Source organism: Panicum virgatum, chromosome 9N, assembly GCF_016808335.1.
Source record: "Panicum virgatum strain AP13 chromosome 9N, P.virgatum_v5, whole genome shotgun sequence".
In the NCBI taxonomy this organism is placed as follows: Eukaryota; Viridiplantae; Streptophyta; class Magnoliopsida; order Poales; family Poaceae; genus Panicum; species Panicum virgatum.
This window is the reverse complement of record NC_053153.1, coordinates 82,173,553-82,194,563: the sequence shown is the minus strand read 5'-3', so window position 1 is coordinate 82,194,563 and position 21,011 is coordinate 82,173,553. Positions and strand designations below refer to the sequence as shown.

At 47.9% G+C, this 21,011-nt stretch overlaps 2 protein-coding genes, 1 long non-coding RNA gene and 2 pseudogenes across 3 annotated transcripts; 1 reads left to right on the top strand and 4 right to left on the bottom strand.

Annotated features, from left to right (window-relative positions):
* Positions 1-1,148: 1,148 nt before the first annotated feature.
* On the top strand, positions 1,149-5,211 carry LOC120692471 (probable staphylococcal-like nuclease CAN2). Its single transcript, XM_039975777.1, has 9 exons — positions 1,149-1,530; positions 2,259-2,314; positions 2,619-2,733; positions 2,968-3,084; positions 3,202-3,389; positions 4,087-4,143; positions 4,222-4,381; positions 4,502-4,570; positions 4,862-5,211. Exons 1-9 carry the CDS (start codon positions 1,309-1,311, stop codon positions 4,970-4,972), a joined length of 1,095 nt encoding a protein of 364 aa, XP_039831711.1. The 5' UTR covers positions 1,149-1,308; the 3' UTR covers positions 4,973-5,211.
* Positions 5,163-6,876, bottom strand: LOC120692470 (putative pentatricopeptide repeat-containing protein At3g08820). The gene has a single exon (XM_039975776.1). It carries the CDS (start codon positions 6,873-6,875, stop codon positions 5,331-5,333), a length of 1,545 nt encoding a protein of 514 aa, XP_039831710.1. The 5' UTR covers position 6,876; the 3' UTR covers positions 5,163-5,330.
* Positions 6,877-7,311: 435 nt separating this feature from the next.
* LOC120689450 lies at positions 7,312-8,931 on the bottom strand (annotated as a pseudogene).
* A 5,712-nt stretch (positions 8,932-14,643) lies between these two features.
* On the bottom strand, positions 14,644-15,389 carry LOC120687267. The gene is made up of 2 exons (XR_005680679.1): positions 14,925-15,389; positions 14,644-14,826 (listed from the first exon to the last, which is right to left on the bottom strand). It is a non-coding gene; the product is annotated as an uncharacterized LOC120687267 (long non-coding RNA).
* A 3,699-nt stretch (positions 15,390-19,088) lies between these two features.
* Positions 19,089-20,687, bottom strand: LOC120689449 (annotated as a pseudogene).
* Positions 20,688-21,011: the final 324 nt, after the last annotated feature.

The window sequence follows — 21,011 nt, the reverse complement described above, 5'->3', positions numbered from 1 at the left end:
GTTCTATTAAAATAGAAATGTGATTCATTATTAAGTTATCTATATATAATGATAAAAAAATATGACAAAATAAATAAAATTTACACGATTTTTTAAAAATAAGATGAAAGGAGAAACGCATATAAAAAAGACAAATATCACTTGTATTTTGAAACAAATAGAGTAGCAAAATAGTGGTAAGGGATTCGATAGGTAGAAAACCTTTCGTTTCAAAAAGACAGGTTCGGTTTTTACTGTCATATGAAATTTTGCCTCAAGTGGAAAATATACACTTATTCCCTTCATTTTAAAATAAATGCAGTTTTAGCATTCAAAATTTGTTTCAAAATAAATGTTGTTTTCGCAACACTCTCTCTATGTCTCCATCCTCCACACCTCGTTCCTGTGCACTCTCTGCATCTCTCCTTTTTTTAATCCCCGCGCCCAACTCTAAAACTGCAGTTATTTTGGAACAAAGGGAGTAAAATGCGAGAATCTAGAAGCACGCCCGAAGCTCAAGCGCCGAAGCCCATGGATTACATCCTTTTTAAATGTATGAATTGATGTCATTGACTTTTGACATGATATTTGATATAAATATTGGTAGTTATTTATAAAATTAATCAAATTGAAATAGTTTTAGCCGGGGATAAACAAGAATGACATCTTTGTAGGACATAGGAAATACTCCTCTTCTAAAATATAGTTCACTGTTGACCTTTTGAATTCAACTTTGAACATTCGTCTTATTAAAAAATATTTTATATATAAATACAATTTATTTTGTTATAATTTGTTTTATCATCAAATATATTTTAAGTCTGATTTATATTTTTATGTGTTGTTTGCACTAATTTTTGAATAAGACAAATGATTAAAGTTGCATCTAAACGGTCAACAGTGAACTATATTATAGAACGGAAGAAGTATCTATTTTCAGTTTTTCACTTTTATTCGGAGTCAGAGGAATCGTGATTGAATCTGTACGCCTTTTTTTGAAGCAAAATTCTGTGGCACCTTAGAATCTTGGTCTCATTTACGTGCAACAAAAAACGGACTATTTTCCCGAGCAAAGGCACACTGAAACCTGAAGCAAAGCGAATGGTCATCGGAGTCAATGAAGGTCTACGGTCTAGTGTATTTCTTTTCTTCGGCACTTGTGATGTGGTAGGCCGGGCCGGGTCCCACCGCCTCTCCTCGCACTCTGTCATGGTAAAGCAAAGGCAGCCAAACAAGTAGGGAGGAGGAGGAGCAGCAGCAGCAGCACAGACTGACCAAAGAAGAAGAAGAGAGCTTGAAGAAGGTAGGGGAAGGGATCCCTGACCATCCATGGGGAACATCCTGAGGGCCTGCTTCAAGGGAGACGACCACGGTGACGATCACTACCCCTACTACCGCCCCACCTCCAGGCCGCCCTCCTACCAGCCGCAGTACCACTACTACGGCGATGCTGACCTGCCTGCAGCAGCCTCTCTTCGGCCTCATCAGCAACCTCATGGCGGCGTCGCCTCCCTGGCTCAGGACCTCCTCAACTTCGAATCCACATCCATGGTAACCCAACATATATACTGCTACTACAGACATGCAGTGCTACTGTTCCCCCTTCTCTTCCTGTCCCCTTTGTGTGTGTGTGTGTGCACTTTGTCACTGCACTATTCTTCCTACTGTTCATCCTCACAAGCAAAGCTCAAATTCAAACTAGAGATTTTACCTTCTAGATAGCAAAGGCCAAATCCGCGCGAGCTACGGTAATGCCTGTCAGCATGCATGATCATCCTCTGACAAAATTGTGCACATCAACCTGCGCATGAGTTGTATTTAAGCTGGGAATATCTCAACCTTTGACCTTCCCACAAAAAAAACTTAGTTCACCAATGAAGCTTCTTGGAATTTGGTTGTGTTCTGTCAATTCTCCTGTGGACCATTTTTGTTGTTACCGAGACCTGAATAGATCACGAGTTCAGGCAATAGTTTCACTTGTATCGTGTCCGGTTTTGTGCACATGATTGGGTGTTTTTGGTAGGGACATATTGCAGATCCACTTGCCTCTAAGTTTGTTTTGATTCATTTGATCTCTGATTATTTTAACATGCATTAACAATGCCTGAACTGCAGCAGTAAAGCGACATTGTAGCTACTAGCATATTTGAAACCACTTGCAGATATGAAGATTCCCATGATTCATCATGGCAATTTCACAGCCTCCTTTTCCCCAAATTTTCCGCCATATTTTCCGTTACTGAGAGACATGAAAAGAAATTTTATTGTCATATTTTCAGGTTCCTGCAGCACTCGGACAGAATGTTACATCATCCAAGAAAGCACAGGCTAAGTGGTAGGAGAACTTTAAAAAAGACAACCAACCTCTTAGCTTATTAGTATATGTGGCTTACCTACTGAAGCTCAATTCTTATCGAAAAGAAAAGGGACCCTCATCCAAATATTTTTTCAGTTACCTTATAGCAAGGTTGTGAACAACCATTCTTATCGAAACATAGAAAAAGGCATGCTTCAACACGGATATTAAAATAGGCAGCAAACATAGATGAACAGTTTGGATACCCATTGAACGAAGTTTATGAATGTTATTTTGACAAGCAAAATTTATGAATGTTTGTTCTTCTAATTTACACGATAAGGTACCAGAATATTTTGGAGGCATATAAGAATATGAGGCCCCCACCAAAAACACCAGCAGAGGCTGCCCTGCTAATTGCCACGGCCCTAAGCAGAATTCAGAGACATGATTTGGAGGTAACCTGATCCCCCCTCCTCTTTTACATACTAAAATAGTTCAGTAGGAAGAGTACAGTAAGAATGCATTAATCACTGTGATTTGTTTATTTGAAATGTAGTACATCTATTTTGTAAACCAGAATAACAATGGGTAAACAATTAGCAATCCAGGAAATTCACTAAGTTTTTCATTACAATTTTTAATGTTAATATTGGCTACAAACGTTCAGCTCATACTGTTTTTCTCCACAGGCTGTTCTTGCATTTTACAACCTCCCAATCCCATCACTCCCTGCAGCATCAGCATCCTCAGACCACCCTACATCCTCACTACCAGAGGGCGTACAGTTTGTTCTGAGCACTTTGCCGGTCAGATAAGATCTACCACTGCAAACAAAAGCCAAAGCAACAATGCCACGTTTTGAACAATATAATCAGCTTTATGAATGATGACCCCCATCTGTCGATGCTCTTATCACTTATCAGGTTCACAACAAGTGCATCGGGGATGGCGATGGCTTTACTGCCTATGTTAACACGGCAGAGCCGAGGGAGTCTGGGAATGTGCCATTGGAAGTCCATGAGATGGTGATTAAAAGAACTCAAGCACGAGCTGATAGAGATTACCCAACGGCTAATGCTCTTCAAAGGAGCCTTGATGAAGCAGGATATAAGTACTCAAACTGAACAATTGCATTTTTTTCATTTATCATAAATCTATAACATGGAAGAATTTGAATACAAATACGTGCAGCTCTCCTGCATGTTAGAGGGGGAAAAAAGAATTTTGATACATTCAGTTACTTGGATTGGATATTAAATTGGGTCCAGTTGCAAAGTTGGATAAATGTTCGAGTAAAAGAGATGTTTAATAAAATGTTGTAGAGTTTTTTTACTGTTTATTATTTTAGGATTTTGTTGGGAAGTACCATGTATGTTGGGGGTTGGGGGCACTAGCTACTATCCTACTGTTTCTCCTCCACCGCCACCATACGCATACATACAGAGAGTCTTTACGGTACCTTTTGATACTACCTACCTCGGAGTATCATTAATTAAACCCAACCATTCATTAATAAGGGTAATTTCATGATTAACCTATTTTTTGTCAAATTACCCTATAACATAATTAATTAAAAATGAATTTTGACCTAACAATCACACAATAATTACTAGTATGCCACAGTTTTCACATCAATACCCCTATGATACTATGATACTAGTGGGCACAAGTAATCAATCTGAACCGTTAAAGGGGAGAAAAATAAAGCAATCATGTTCATTTGAGGGTAATGTATTTACCTTACATATATACTTTGCTTTTTATAGAATCATAAAAAAGCACAGCTCACTAAGAATTTCAATGAGCAGGATAATAAAGATTTCAGGCGAAGAGATACTTGCAAGGAAATACCGGATTAGAATGAGGTATGTGTTTATCTAAATTGCATTTGTAATAATATTGGAAATACTATTTCCAAGCTCATGCTGTTTCATCACTTGAAGAGGCATTGATGCACCCGAGCTTAAAATGCCTAATGGGAAGGAATCAAAAGATGCATTGGTGAAACTCATTGGTGGGAAAAGTGTCACAATTTATGTGTATGGACAGGACCAGTTTGGGCGTTACGTGGGAGACATTTATTGTGATAATGTGTTCATCCAGGTCAAGCATAAATAAACTATTTAATAGTAGTAGCTCACACGGCCTAGATTTTACTGCTTCTAACGAGAGCAATTGTGTGTGTGTGTGTGTGTGTGTGTGTGTGTGTCTGGAGTTGTTCAGGAGCAAATGCTGAAGAGTGGTCATGTATGGCATTTCAAGACCTACGACAAGCGCCCAGAGTTCGCACAGGTAAGAAATTCCATTGCACCAAAATTCATATATGTGGGATGCTCCAAATCACTCTGAGAAACGTGTAGTATTCTTGTTGACATGAACATGACCGAACTATGATAATAGTAGTATAATGGTACGAGCACATGTGTTGAAGTTGAACGATAGCTATATGCAGTCTGTGTGCACAATCTTTTTTTTTAGGGCAACTGTGTGCTCAATCTTGAAAGAATGTCAGATTAGACCATCCAAATTCAGAACTACATGTTACTCCTAGAAGTTTATCACTAGCCACATGATTTTTCGCAGTGGGAGAGAGAGGCAAGAGCTGCACACCGAGGGCTTTGGGCATCAGAGAACCCGGAGAAACCGTGGGATTGGAGAAGAGATCAGCGCAATGCAAACATTCAGGTCTACTGATGGAGCTGAACTTAGTGTTTAGAGCCCTGAAATGATCTGGTAGCCTCACAGTTTCTTAGTGAGGTCCGTGTACAGCTTGCTGAAATGAATGCATATCAGAAACCAAAAAGTTTGTGTGGTTTTGTGTGTGGAAGAAATCACAAGAGCACCACAGAGAAATGTTATCGATTCCTCTCAGGAGAAAACAATAGAACGGGGAGGAAAAAAAATATAACATTGCAGTGTTAGCCTGCCTTATAGTCTACCTCTCCTATGCTCCAATTACAACTCTAGCCTGACTACAGTTTTACATCAAAATGACAATGATGCTTTCAACTTTCCCTGCTGCTCAAAACTGCATCAGGAAGTTGTCTGTATACTACCAGTAGTCATTACAAGAGCAATGACCATCTCTGAAGCAATGAAATCGATTATTATCTCGAACAATAATTTCACGATTGGTTATCCTCGAGATGAGTTTGATGGCAGTGTGACAGTCACTGCAAACCCGGAGGTTTTTGGTGACTCTTATGGTCTCGCCTGGCTTAGTAGTAAGAAGGCTAAATGCAATGGCTATCTTTTCGCTGTGATGCACTAGCGTATGCTCCTTCTCTTCGTCTTCAATGTCAAACATCACCACCTCAGTAGTAGGTTTATAACCCATAGCCTTCATTTCCATGCCCAATTCCTCAAGCTTCATGTAAATTTGATCTGAGAGGGGATGCGACTTGTCTCCAACACGGAATTCATGGACCTTACCATCAAATTCAACCCAGCTAGATGCAGGGACCTTCTCAACCCCCTTCTCCTTCATTTCCAACCTGAGCTTTGCTGCATCTTCCCATCTTCCACTGTTAGAGTATATGTTAGAGAGCATGACGTAATTTCCAGAATTCCATGGCTCCAGCCTGATGAGCTGCTTCAGCACATGTTCAGCAAGGTCAGCATCCCGGTGGATCTTGCAACCACCAAGGAGCGCACCCCATATAACAGCATTGGCCTGGATTGGCATGTCTTCAATCATCTGGCGCGCCTCCTCCAGCAACCCCGCACGACTGAGCAGGTCAACCATACAACCATAGTGCTCAATCCTAGGGCTTATATGGTATAACTGAGTCATGTTACGAAAATACCACCGACCATCTTTTACAAGGCCAGTATGTGTACAGCTGCAGAGCAATCCAAGAAAGGTATTATCATTCAGTGTCATACCTGACTTCTCCATCTGACCAGCAAGCGCAAATGCAATCTTCTCTTGGCCAGTCATACCAAGCCCCAAGATCATCGCATTCCAGACAACGATGTCTCTCTTCCTCATCTGCTGGAACACTGTCCATGCCTCACCCGTGCTCCCACACTTGGCATACATATCGATCAGTGCGGTACCCAGGACTGGATTGTCAAGAAACTCATCCCAGCGCAACATCCCGACTGCCCTCCGACCCAAATCCAATGCACCCAACCTTGTGCACGCTGATAGTGCCCCAACTACCGTGTAGCAATCCGGCCGCATTCCCTCTGCCTGCATTGCAAAGAATAGTTCCAGAGCCTCTCGTGGTAATCCGTTGGAGGCGTAACCCCCAACCATAGCACTCCAAGCCACCACATCCTTGTCCTGCATCCTGTCAAACACCTCTCTAGCTTTCTCCATCTCGCCGCACTTGACATACAAGTCCAACGCCGCAGTGGCCACGAACACGCTCCCAGCGATCCCCTCCTGCTCTGCCAACCTCCACACCGCCTCACCGGTCACCAAATCGGTGACACGAGCACATGCAGTAAGTACCCGCACGGCCGTGAAGCCGTCTGGACGCATGCCACTCGCGAACTCATTCCTCGCAACGCCGACGGCTTCCTGGAAGCGCCCAGCGTCCATGTAGGCGGTGATGAGCGCGGTCCAAGAAACGGTGCTGGGCTGGAGCATTTCGTCGTCGTGGCCCTTGCAGTAGCTGCTCCCAATCCAAGCAGCGAGGCGCCCGTGGAAGCGTCGATGGAGGAGAGCTGGGCAAGAGGTGGGGGAGGGACAAACCGGGGATGGTGAGCCGGAGTTCACTCGCCGTCGCCGTCCGGGGATGTGGGCTGTGGGGGGAACAGAACAGGAGGGACTATATTGCAAGTGATTTACAGTTTTAGGGGGTTTTATAAAAATATTTGGATCGCGATTTTGTGAAAATAATCCAGTGCGATTGAGGGGTTTTCTGAAAAATATCTGGATCGCGGTCCAACTGAGGGTGTTTTGTGAAAATATTCCAGATGGATTGAGGGGTTGAGGGGAGTTTTGTAAAATACAAGGTCGGGTCTGGATTTCCGCCGAGGTGGAGCCTGGAGGCGGCCGCCATGGAGAACCTTTACGGGGAGCTTCCGGAGGGACTTGCTATTCTTGCTGACGCCGGTGAGGAGCAGTCGGCGGACGGCGGCCGTATCCCTTCGGCAATTCGGATTACGAACAAAACGGATTAGCAATTTCATTCGATACTCCATGTCTGATACACCCTTTCTCCTACCTGTTTACCTCCACCGCTCCTCGCCCATCATTTGCAGCGGCGGTGCATCAACGGCGACGACACACTCAACTCCATCGCGGGCACTTCCCTTACTGCCGGCCGTCAATGGCGCAACGCACCCTTCCCTCTCCAGAGGCGCCATCATTCCCGGCCCCTCCTCCGTCGCCACGTCCTCACCGCTGCCTCTCAGGTACAGCCTGCCCTCCTCCACGTCGTACAGGTTGCCCGTCCTCACCTCCTGCGCCAGCGCGCACGGCGCGCAGAGCAGCCACTTGAGGTAGTCCGCGGCGGCGGGCCGCCCGCCGCACACGGACCGGGCGGCCGGCAGCCCGAACCGCCGCCGCATCTGCGCGCGCCAGAATCCCCCGTACGCGAGCCCCAGCACGGACAGCAGCGCGCCCGCAGCGCCGACGAGGTACCCTACGGTGGCGTCGTGGATGTTGAGCGCGGCGACGGCGAACACCAGCACCGGCGCGGCGCAGAGCAGCGCGAAGGTGAAGACGTGCACGTACATGTTGCCCAGCCCCAGCCGCTCCATGTTCCACCCGAACACGCAGAAAGTGCAGGCCAGCGACAGCGCCGCCGCCGTCGGGTCGTCGGCGAGGTCCAGCAGCCCGCCGGCCCACTCCGGCGCCGTCACCGCCGCTCCGCACCTACCGCCGCCGCCGCCGCTCTCCACTTTCAGCGCCGCCCCAGTAGCCATCGCCTCGTCACCCGCGGACGCCGTGATCTTCCTGCGGTCCTGCCGAGCAGGCCGTAGACCATGTACAGCGCGGCGGCGACGGGGGCGGCGAGGCCGAGCGCCATGCACAGGTCCACGGCCCAGTCGGGGCGCGTGTCGCTGCTGAACAGCCAGAAGAGCGCGCAGTAGGCGTACTGCGCCAGGCACGTCGCGTGGAGCAGCACCAGCACGACCGCGACGTGGACGCGCTCGTGCCGTGGGGCGGCGGCGGCGTTCCTGCAGTAGACGCCGCGGAGCTCGACGGCGTCGGCGGCGCGCCACCGCGCCAGGAGCACGAGGTGGTGGCAGAGCCGCGGGTGCTGGTACAGGCACATGATGGTGAAGAGTGCGTTGAGCACCTGGTTCGCGATCTCCGTCCACCGCTTGCGCCGCCCGGCGTCGGGCACGGCGGAGTCGAGCGCCCCCGTCATGAGGAGGAAGACGAAGGCCACGCCCGCCGCGACGAAGGCGAGCCAGACGAGCATCGCCGCGTTGGTGGGGTGCTTCGCCCAGGCGACGCACTTGGCGCGCAGGGCGCGCCAGTCCACGGTGCGGAGGAAGCTGGAACGGGCGGGGAGCGCTGCCATTGGCGCGTAGGTGGCAGGGTGCGCGCGGAGGGCGGCGACGCCGAGCTCCTTGGACGGAGCTGCCCTGAGGAAGTCGAGGAACCTCTCATGCTTCTCCTTGCCTTGGCTTTGCAGCACAGTGCCGCCATGGCTTTCGCTTTGCTTGTCTGGTCTCTCGTGCGATTCCATGGTGATTAATCAAGTGCAATTTTATCTTCTCCTGCTATTCTTCTTCTCCTTGGTTGTCTGCACTCTGCAGCAACTAGCTGTTGATGCTTCCGTTACTAGCTAGTTTGCAGGTGTTAACATATATATGAGATGGCAACTAGTACCTAGTAACATATCAATTGCACTTGATTTGATATCATTATCTCTGCGTACAAACCGTAATGAAAGGGACTGGCAAATTCTGGCTGAAGTTAAGCATGTTGACTCTTGTCAATGTTGGCAGGTTGTTGCTGATGAAGAAATCGAGGAGGTCTTGTTACTGATGCTTGAAACGGTCCGAAGATTTCAGCAGAATCCGTACTCAGTGTGGCTAGCAGCTAGCCCTGAAAAGTACACAAGGCCAGCTTCAGTGCGTGGACCAATTCAATTCACACCGGCTTGCTCATCTCGTCTGATGCCAAGTGCGCGTGTTACATTCAGATATTCAGTAGAGATGCAGCTTCGTCTGAATCTGATATCGGTGAGTCCCAACGTCGCAGGAATGAGGAAGATGACACGTCATGGAAATCAACTTTGGCATGCTGTTGAGTTCGTCAGACTGGACTGAGCCAAACAGCAGTTACCAAATACGTGGGTGACTGGCAATTCGTCTGTGCTACTACATGATTATTGTGGATGAAATTCGACTAGTTGAAACCTAAGCCCGTAACAGTGGCGTACAGTTGGGACAGGCAATTTACAGATAGACTTTTGACTTGGAGCATGCCATACAGGACTTGGAGAAAAAACCAGTTTCAGGTCCAGATTCCGTGAAACGCCTTATTCAAAAGCGTAATGTGTCATAAGCTGCTTTTTGTGATACTTGTATTTCTCTACAATGCAAACTCGTATGCTTCTGCTTCGTTGCGTCATTGTAAGGTTAGTTTCTGAAACATACGGTCAAATGCATAACAGTATAGAGGCTGGAATGCTTTCTATTCCAGTATATAAGAAATGTTTCTGAAACATTCAGGCTATCTGAATAAACTAAAGCAGATAGAAATACTTGTTTGCTACATCTTTACAGACTGCAGTTAGGCTTTAGTATTTCATTTCATACTAGAATTTGCAGGCAGTCAGGCACCAATCACAAATACACAGTAATATATATATATATATATATCCTATTGGAAGCTCAGTCTCCCGGGAGCCTGAGCCAGCCCCCACGCCCCAGCAGATCATGCGCGAGCCAGCCTAGCGCGCCCCTCCTAGGTCCCGCACCCCGCATGCCCCCACGCTCCGCGCTGCTGGCCTGGCGCCGCTGCCCTCGCATGCAGGTATGCAGCAGCAGGTTCACGTGGCCGCATGTACAGAAAGCCGCTCGCTTCACTTGAAACAGGATTAAAAAACTGACTGGCCCACGTCACATGACGCATGCAACATGCTGTCACCTGCGCACTCGCATGCATAGAGAGAGGGAGAATAAAAACACTAACGCATGCAAATCAATTTTCTTTCTTTTTTCCAATAACTTTTCACTCGAACATCTATTTCACAAATGATTTTCACCACTAGATTATTATGCACAATAGAATTCTACTGCATAGGTAATAAAATTATAATAATATTAATGCAATGACTGCAGAAAGTGGTAGTTTGTGTATGTTTAGTTTAGCAGTTTCTACTGCCCAAGCAATAGAATTCTATTGTATAATCTTAATGCAATGACAGTAGCAAGTGGTAGTTTGGGCAGTTTGAGTTTAGCAGTTTCTACACTCCCGGCAGTAGAATTCTACCGCCCAAGCAATAGAATTCTACTGCCCAGGCCATAGGATTCTATTGTAATGTTAATGTAGGCAATTGTATAATTTTAATGCAATGACAGTAGAAAGTGTGTGTTTGGGTAGGTTTAGTTTAGCAATTTCTACTGCCTGGACAATAGAATTCTATTGTATAATATTAATACAATGACAATAGAAAGTGGTAGTTTGGGCAAGTTTAGTTTAGCAGTTTCTACTATCTAGGCAATAGAATTCTACTGCCCAGGCCATAGAATTCTATTGTATAATGTTAATGCAATGACAGTAGAAAGTGTGTAGTTTGGACAAGTATAGTTTTAGCAGTTTTTTACTGCCCATGGAATAGAATTCTACTGCCCAGGATCGTGGTGTGGCCTGACTTAGCAGTTTCTACTGCCGATGCAATTGAATTCTACTGTTCTTTTGGCCCGGGGGTTACGCGTGGAAACCCAGGGCATGCTATGTTCTAGTCGGTGGGCCGCGCGCTAGTCTGGTCCAACCAGGGGGCTGCCTAGGCTCTCGAGAGCAAATCAATTTTCTTTCTTGTTTTCCAATAACTTTTCACTCTGACATCTATTTTCACAAATGATTTTCACCACTAGCTAGATTGTTATGCACAGTAGAATTCTACTGCCCAGGCAATAGAATTTTAAATGTTAATGCAATGACAGCAGAAAGTGATAGTTTGGGTATGTTTAGTTTAGCAGTTTCTATTGCCCAGGCAATAGAATTATACTGCCCAGGCAATAAAATTTTATTGTATAATATCGATGCAATGACGGTAGAAAGTGGTAGTTTAGGCAGGTTTAGTTTAGCAATTTCTACTGTCCAGGCAATTGGATTCTATTGTGCATACATATTGTTTCTATTGCTCTCGGCCCACCTACAACAGTTCCTCTTCACATCCCTACAATAGTCTATACGGTGTTGGACGCCTAATGTTGGCAAAATTAGTTGTTTCTATCGCCCAGTCACCTGAATTCTATTGTATTGTGGGTTGAGGGGTAGGGGAGAGTCTATATGGCCCTGGACGGTTATTCTACGCTAAATTGCAGTTTCTATTGTCCAGACATCCAGATTCTGACCCTGTTTAGATCTTTACCCGTAAACCCCGTAAACGAAAAAACGTCACATCGAATATTTTGACACATGCATGGAGTACTAAATGAAGTCTATTTATAAAATTTTTTGCATGGATGGGCTGTAAATCGCGAGACGAATCTAATGAGCCTACTTAATCCATAATTTACAACAGTGTTGCTACAGTAACAAAAGTTTTATAAATAGCCTTCATTTAGGACTTCAAATTAGCAAAATTCCATCACAAATTTTTTTTTGTGTTGGAACTAAACACAGCCTCTATTGTTTACTGGATGCAAACTTTTTAGCAAGTTTCTATAGTTGCAGATGGATGGGGGAATGCTTGCTGCCAAACAGTAGCAGGACAAGAGCCATAATTGCTGCTGTATTAACCACCCATGACCCATTCTGGTTTACAGCATTTTCTTTCCCGTTTCATCTTTTTTTTTACCTACAATACTTGCATTTTTGAGCAACAGCAACGTCTAGTTTTTTTTAAAAGAAAAACAGCAGCTGTCGCAGCTTTTCCAGTGCAGGAGCACCTACAATTACTGCTGGGAATGGATCGGGTCAAATCCAAATCCAATTGGATTTTGACACTTGAATTCTCTTGGACTTAGATCTAATTGGATATGGACATCCATTTGCTTTGAATCTAATAGGATTGGATTATGTTGGATAAAAATTAGAGGATAATCCAAATCTTATTGGACTAGATGAATAGATGAAGGGAACGACATCAGGCAACTGACCGCGGCAGCTGGGCGCTGGACCCAAGCTGCTCCTGCTCATCGGCAACCTCTTCCACACGTGTGTCGTGTGCGCGTCTCTCACTTGGCTCTGCTCAGAAGGCCCTCACGGCATGCAGGACCGGCGCGGCGCGGCGGCGCCTGGCCGCGCATGTCGTCTCCGACTAGCTTTTATGGCGATTCATCATTTGGCTGCCTACCAGGTCTGGAAGACCATGCTGGCGTCATGGCGGTAGCGTCGCACGTCTTTCTCCCCGTGCAGCCTCGCGGCAACGCGCCCCGTCTGGGAGCGGAAGGTGTGAGTCCTAAGGCTGCAGTACTCGCTGGCTCGCCACTCTGCGCTCGCGATGCATCATCCTTTGCAGCCCTCGATGGGGAAGAAGTCGTGGTGCTTCTGGTAGAAGGGATTGGTCCTACATTTGATGGCCATAGGATGAGGCCAGCGAAGGCCGCAGAGCTTCTTTGCCGGCGAGTTTGCTGCAGATGAGGAGGACATCTCGCACTGTATGCTTGGATTTTGGATTATATTGGATGGATTTGGATTAAGTGGAGTTGGATTGGACTGAGTTGGAGGTGGAGACTACTTATTAGGATTGGATTGGATGGATGTCTGATTTTAGATGGATTTCAATTGAAAATAATGTGATGTTTATCACATACTGAAGCTTGATTGTGTCTACACTTGTGCATTGCATTGGTGCCTTGATCATTGCTGAGAATGAAATGGTTTTGAATTTTCTAAAAAAGTTTGGTCAAACAAAATCAGAGTTAGAAATATAAGATACAGATGTCTCCATTTATTTATTTTTAAAAAAAAATGGAACGAGAGAGCGGTGCGCCTCCCAGCATCTAGTTGATATTATTTCTTGCATCCTGTGTTTCTTGTGGACACGCTTAGGTGCACGTATACATGCATGTTGCATGGGCCTGTAGGCTTGCATGTTGATGTAACGGTCGTGTGTGAGCAGGCCATCATTGATCGGGCCAAATATGTGGCACAGCTAGGCCACGCTATTGGGCTCGCCGGGCCTGCGGCGTGCCGATAGGCCATCAGGCTGTCATGACCTGGGTATGGGCCATGTGTGAGTAGTAATCAGGCCTGCGAGCCTTGGTTGTTGGGCTGGAAAACCCCATGTAAGGTAGCCCATGTGGGTGTTATATATACCGATGCTCTCTCTGAGTCTGAGATTATCAATCAATGAATGAACTAATCAATTATCTTCCTAAACCCTACTGATTCCTTTCTTCTCCCTCCACATTCTGAGACGGCGCCGCCGATCTCCTCCGCAGATGATGTATTGACAGTACAGGGCCTGTCAAGATGATGATGTGCTCGCCGCCGGTGCCATCTAGGCATCATCGCCGGGCTTGTTAGCTGCCGGGCTGCTGGCTGGTCGCCGATCGCGAGGTGCTGTCGACTGGGGCGCTGAGTTCGCCAGGCCATCGAGAGGATCGCCGGGCTGTGAAGATAGCGGCCGCTTAGGCATGTAATCATCGGCCATGCCGTGGGCACTGCACTGGCCACTGCCGGGCCGCCGCCACCGCCAAGATATTCGTGCGTCGTGCTCGCACTCAATCACCACTCACGCTTTAATTAATCACCCCTCATGATTAGCACCGCCTCTTCCAAATTCTTTCTTTCTTTCTTTCAAATAATATTTGTAAACTATAACTAACTTGGCAAAACAAGTAGTAGTAAAAAAATATTCAGTTGTAAGTAACTCGCACCCTGATGACTAATAATTTATCCGAATGAATGTGGATGCAGGGTGCTCATATTCGTGCGTCTGATCGCCTTCACGCTGTTCGTGATCTGGCGCATCTCGCACCGCAACCCGGACGCGCTGTGGCTGTGGGTGACCTCCAACGCGGGCGACTTCTGGTTCGGCTTCTCCTGGTGCCCGACCTGGTGGTGCTCCGGCAGCGGTTCGACCGCGCCGACGGCACCGAACCGCGCGGGCCCGAGAGCTACTTCGAGCTCAAGAGCCACCCCTACATGGCCGCGCGCAGCAGGACTTGGTTAACGACCGCCGCCGCGTGCGCAACGAGTACGATGAGTTCAAGGCGCGGATCAACGGGCTGGAGGGGCGGATCCAGGAAAGAAAAATAGGGGGGGCTGAGGGCTGACGCAACCAACAATTATATTATCTCAATTCTCATAATAGAGCAGCATCATAGTTCAAAGTAGCATATATAAAAACAGAGAGGAATAATACAAATTACATGTTGAAAAAGTAGCCAAAGACAAATCGACAATTTCTCCACACCAAACACCTACTTGATACCCATTATTCTTCATGAGGAGCAATCTGCACAAGATTTAAGAGAAAATTAATTGGCGAGAAATGGCAGATAACAACTTGAAAATGATTTTGAATATTGGAAAAGAATGAACAATGGAGCATACCACTAAATTCTGTTTAGGCAACAACATACGGCGTTTTTTCATCTCTTCAAAATGTTGCATGATTTTTTCATTACCAATGCTTCTAAATATCTGCTTCTCAATGTAGCATATCATCAAGTCATTGAACCATTCATCCCCCATTTTGTTACGCAAGTCTGTCTTTATAAGGGACATAGCTGAAAACACCCTCTCAACTGAAGCCGTGGCCATCGGAAGTATCAAAGTTAGCTCAATGAGCCGATAAACCAATGGGTAAGATGTGTGCATTGTCTTCGTAACCATAATTTCAGCAACTTTTGAAAGTTCTTTACATCCACTAAAATATTGAGTTCTCCTAGCACGGTTGATAAAGTCCTTAAGTTGGCCCGGTAACAATAAAAGATCCGCAACATTGAAATCTTCAGCATAAATTTCAGCAAGTCTCACGAGTTTATCCACATCAAAACTGGAGAAATTATTCCTTGGATTAAGAGAAGCCATGCATACTAATAGCTCTGAACTAACTTCATTGAACCGATGATTCATCTCTGACATAATAGCATCAATGGCAGCAAGGAAAATCTCAACATTGTAATAATGCATATTTGTTACCTTTTGCCTTCTACGTGCAGATGTCCCTCTAGCATTTACTTCCTTGTCCATATTGGGCACTTTAATCTCATTTTTATCACAGAATAACTTCACCTTTTTGAATAATGGCTCCCATCCATTATCCCTCATATCCTGCAAGCGATCTCTGACATCCATTATCAAATTCATTGCTTCAACAATATCTTGATCCTTCCTTTACAAAGCCTTTGACAAACTGTCTGTAGTGCTCAATAATTCTATCATCAAGTGCATGATGAACACAAAATCAAAGATTTCCATTTTACCAATTAAACCAAAAGCCCCACCATTACATGTTGGTTTAATAGAATCCTTCTTTACAATCTCTAGTACCTCCAAGATAGCCTCCCACATTACCAAAATTCGAAGCAATGTTTTAAGATGTGAGCCCCATCTAGTATCTCCAGGTCTAGCTAGACTACTTTCTTGGTTCATACCTCTTCCAGTTGTAATCTCACCATTCTCCAACTTTTGTAGCAACACATCATGATGTTTTGCAAGCAATGCATCCTTTCTCATACAAGATGCACCCACAGTGTTGACTATTAAAGGAACATAGTTAAAGAAATCTGCAATGGCGGGGGTAGAAGTTGAAACAGCAACAACCACTAACTGCAACTGGTGGGCAAAGCAATGCACATAGATAGCATTTGGATTTATATCTCAAATCAATCTCTGAACACCATTAAATAGAGGGGGGGGGGGGGGGCTCCGGGGGGGGGGGGGGGCTTCACTGCTGCATTGGGGGTAGGGGGGCTCAAGCCCCCTGCCCCCATGTTGGATCCGCCCCTGGCTGGAGCACGAGATCAAGCAGCGCTCCGACGCGTACAACGCCGCCAGGGGGCTCAAGGACGGCGAGCCCAGGGCCACCTGGATGGCCGACGGATCCCAGTGGGAGGGCACCGTACTGGTGAGTTTTCTTCAGTATTGCTCGCTCTTGTTACTATTCCATTCATACACATTTTTGGTTCGCTGACCAATACCTTGAGCACATGTGCTAACCAATATCTTGAGCACATGTGCTAACCAATATCTGCTCCTAGGCACCTAGGAGATACTTACTGGTGTACTCCTAGGATCACGAGCTGTCCATACTCACTCTGTTCGCTGGGCTGGAGCTGGAGCTGGTGGCTGGAGTGGTGTGAGAAAAAAATATTGTTGGTTGGCTGGTGGCTGGAAGATGGTGCTAGAGCGGTGTGAGAGGAAAATACTGTTGGGCTGGAGGCTGCTGGAGCTGCCGAACAGAATGACTGAGATAATTCAATATCTCGTAGGTGTGTAGGTACAACACCTCCCTTAAGTGTCATTTTAACATTCGAAAAAAGTTCCAAGATAAGAAGTATATTTATACTGGGACGACAGAGGTAGTACCGCAGAGCACACAACCGATCCAAGTCCATGGGGCACGTTCGAATCTCGTTTTGGTCCATTTTAAAGGACTGTGGGTTGGCCTTAGTCAGCGCCGTTGCCGTCGCGCTGGCCGGCTGGCTCGGTACCGTTCTCGTGCGGTGGTGCTGTGGCCGCCCCTCCGGCCCCGCCGCCGGCCAACGTGGCGGCAACCTCCATCTGCACCTCCACCCAGTGGCGGATCCAGGTCACAGGCATAGCTTCCAATGGAGGTTGCAGCCCGTAGGGGGGGGGGGGGCTGGAGCCCCCCTGTGGATCCGCCAACTGCCTCCACCCGCACAGCAACCGGCGTAATGATCACAAGGACCACATGTCCGTGCCAAGGTATTTCGATCCCTCATCAGAATGCTAGTGCATCTTGTACTACTGGGACAGCGGCAGGCAGCCATCGCTCGTCGTCTCGCCGCGTCGCGATGGCCGGCGACAGCGACGCATCGTCCTCGGCCGGCCCCGCTCCCACCACCGTCTCCGCAGCACCTGGGGGCTCCCGCTCCAACAACAACCCCGTGGCGGGTCCGCATGATGACGACGATGTCCGGTGCGTGTGCGTCCATCCCATCCCATCCCATCCCGTCCCATCCCATCCCATCCCGACGATGCTCGTGTGTTTTTGCTTGATTGCTCTGCTTCTGATGATGGCTCTGCTCATACAAATTTGAAGTCAATTACCTAAATAAAAAGAAAAAAACATGTTAATCGAAATAAGAAAGAAAGATTCAATTGTTCATTATAACAATCATAAGGCCCATGGCCCATAGGCCATTTTTGGTTAAATTCATCGATCAAAATCCTTGCAAATATATTTTGTGACACAATAAATTTAATGTAAACCAAGATAACTTAATACCCGATCATTACAACGAGATAAGTAAGCCATTTTTGTTTAAATTCATTGATCAAAATCCCTGCAAATAGATTTTGTGACATAATAAGTTTAATTTGAACCAATATGACTTAAATGCTCGCTTGTTTGCTTGCTGCCTGCGTATCTAGTCTAGTTATATATGCAAGTATGTGAAGGATCGGACAGATACATAGCCCCTCAATTATATTGTTTATTACTGGCCGGAGCACGCTATCATCATGCGCGTTCCAATCCCACCCATCCTGCTGCTTTTATTTGCTGCACTATTACTTGCGATACATTGATTACTAATGTATGCGACGCTACTGACTGAACTGAACAGGGCGCCGCCGCCATCGGCAGCAACAAATGACAACCTCGACTTGGATTTCCTGGAGCATTATCAGTCAGATCAGAACGACCTCGCCGTGAATTTTCTGCTTGACGACGACTACGTCCCCTTGTATCGCAACAGGTGAGTTGTTAGTTGCTCTTCATGCCTGCCTGTTTCAATTCGTTGCCTCATTAAATTAAGCATAGCGAAGCGATCGAGAGCTAGCACATATGTTACATCTCACTGGAATATATAATTAGATGAAGGATCAACATATTACATATATAATGCATTGAAAATCATTTTGTGCTGATGGCTGTCCTTTCCTGTTGGATACATGATATGATGCAGGACGAACATTATCCCTGAGGCGGTGGACCAAATGCCGATACGTTTGGAAACAACGGAAACTGACAACAACACCATGTAGGCGGGAGGGAGGACGGAGCGGCGCCGGTGAAGGGCGCGGGAGGGCGGCCGACAGCAAAGCGAAAAATCCACATATACACAGTGGCGGAGGCTGGAATCACCGACAGGGGGGCTGCTTCCTCCTCTTCTTCCTCCCGCCCCATCCCCCCTTTCTTCTGCTTCTCTCCCTTCTTTCCTCTTCTCCTCCCTCCTCCTCTCCTCTATTTCCATGGAGCTCATGGGGGTAGGGGGGCTTGAGCCCCCCTTGCCCCCACGCTAAATCCGCCCCTGCATATACATGCGACCGCGGGGTTTATCTAGACCATCCATACATCTCGAGATTTGTTCTAAAGTACAACTTTAAATGTATTCTACGGGCCATATTTTATTCACATGGTGGCTCTTGTTACAAGTACGTGTTTCTGTATATATACACCAATGAACTGTAGTCTGTAGAAGAAGAAAAAAAATCAAATGCCCTTTTGCAGCAACAGAAAAATGAAGGAGACTGTGATCTAACCTATGCCAACTACTGCCCAGAATGTGCCAATATCCTCCGCCTCTAGTGAAGAAAGCCCCGGGTGTACAAAAGAACCAGAGTGAGCATGTTGATTAGTTTCTTCACCTTCTCCACCCTCTAGCTTCCTTCAGACGACATACTATCATCAGCATCTTCCTCCCTCACCGTCACCAATGTCGAAACCGAACAACTGCTCCTCTCACCATGAAGAACAACACTGATTTGTCATCTTCCTCCACCTCAACCACAACCTGAACCGGCGGAGCCATCATGGTGTCGTCGTCATGAACAACCACCGCCACATGATCATCGTCCGGTGGTGACCCCTGTGACACTGCAACCATGTCAGTTGCACTGAAAACGTCACGGTGGTGATCGGTCATGGTCACCGCAAGCAACGGCTGCCTCTGCTGACGATGCCGATCATCATCGGCAGCCTTGGAGAAGAAGACCTCGCCGTCGACGTGGTAGCGGCTGGCCGTGCGCACCTCCTGCGCCAGTGCGCAGGGCCAGCAGAAGAGCCACCGGGCGTAGTCCGTCACGGACTTGGAACCGCAACAGGCCATGCTCCCGGGGAGCCCAAACTTCTCCCTCATCTGGATCCTCCAGTAGCCGCCGTAGAGCAGCCCGCACGCGCAGAGCTGCACGCCGGCACCGCCCACCGCGTCTCGGATGTGCCGCGCCGACACGCCCAGCACCCAGAGCGGCGCGAAGCAGAGCAGCGCGAACGTGGCGGCGTGCATGCACGCGTTCCCCAGGCCCAGCCGCTCCATGTTCCACCCGAACACGCAGAAGGTGCAGGTGAAGGAGAGCCACCAGGCCGGCGACGCGTTGCCGGCGCACTCGAACATGCCGCCGACCCACTCCGGCTCGACGACGACGTGCCCGACCGGAGAAAGGCGCTGTTTTGCATCGGAGACCATGGCGTCAGAGCACGCGAGCTTGCACGGCGAGCTTGCACGACGAGCTGGCCTTTCCTAGCGGGCTGCAGACGGTGTACACGGCGGTGGCGACCGGCGCGACGACGCCGAGCACGAAGAAGCCGTCCTCGGCGAGCTCGGGGCGCGTGCGCCTGGTGTACCCCCAGTAGAGCCCGCAGAGCACGTACTGGCACGCGACGGTAAGGTGGAGCAGCGCGACGACGACGGTCAGGTCGGCGGCGTCGCGGGGTCGCCAGCGGCAGAGGAGGAAGAGGTGGTAGCAGAGCGCGGGGTGCTGGTAGAGGCTCATGAGCGTGAAGAGCGCGTTGAGCACCTGGTTGTTGGTCTCGACCCAGCGGCTCCGGTCCGCCGGCGCCGGGAACGCGGCGTCGAGCAGGCCGAGGAGGAGGAGCACGAGCATGCCGCCGGAGACGCCAACGCAGAGGAGCCAGAGGAGCAGCGCGATGTTCATGGGGTTCTCGAGCCATTCCTTGCACGCACGGCGGAGGGAGCCCCGGTCGACGGCGGACGACGCGTCGTCGTCGGCAGATTTTGGGCGACAGAAGGTGGGGAGCTGCCCGAGCCAGTGCGCGCGCTGTTGTGGCCTGTCGCCGGGGAGGAGGTGCTCGGAGAGCGGCGGCGTGGAGGCTCAGTAGCTGGGGAGGGCAGGGGCGTGGTGGTCCGGTGTGGCCGGGGCATTGTCATCGCCGGCGAGAAGCATGGCGGCGACGTGGCAAGAAGCGACGGCTGAGCCGGAGACTTGCAAGAAGTGGTACTGCTAAGAAGGAACGGCTTATGAAGGGCGCGATCCAGCAAACTGGGGTCAGGTCAACGTCAATCTTGGGTACGTACGATTTGGAGTACGTTTCACGTACGAGCTCCGGAGAAATACTAGCTGACTTTGTCCATTTGATTTGACGAGGGAATAAAATGATGGAGCTTTCTAATTTCTCACTCCATTGTTTGCACCATTTTCTACATATTTTTTTATGATAAATTTTAGAGGAAACTATGGCAATCGTGGTTTGACCTGAACTTTCTCATT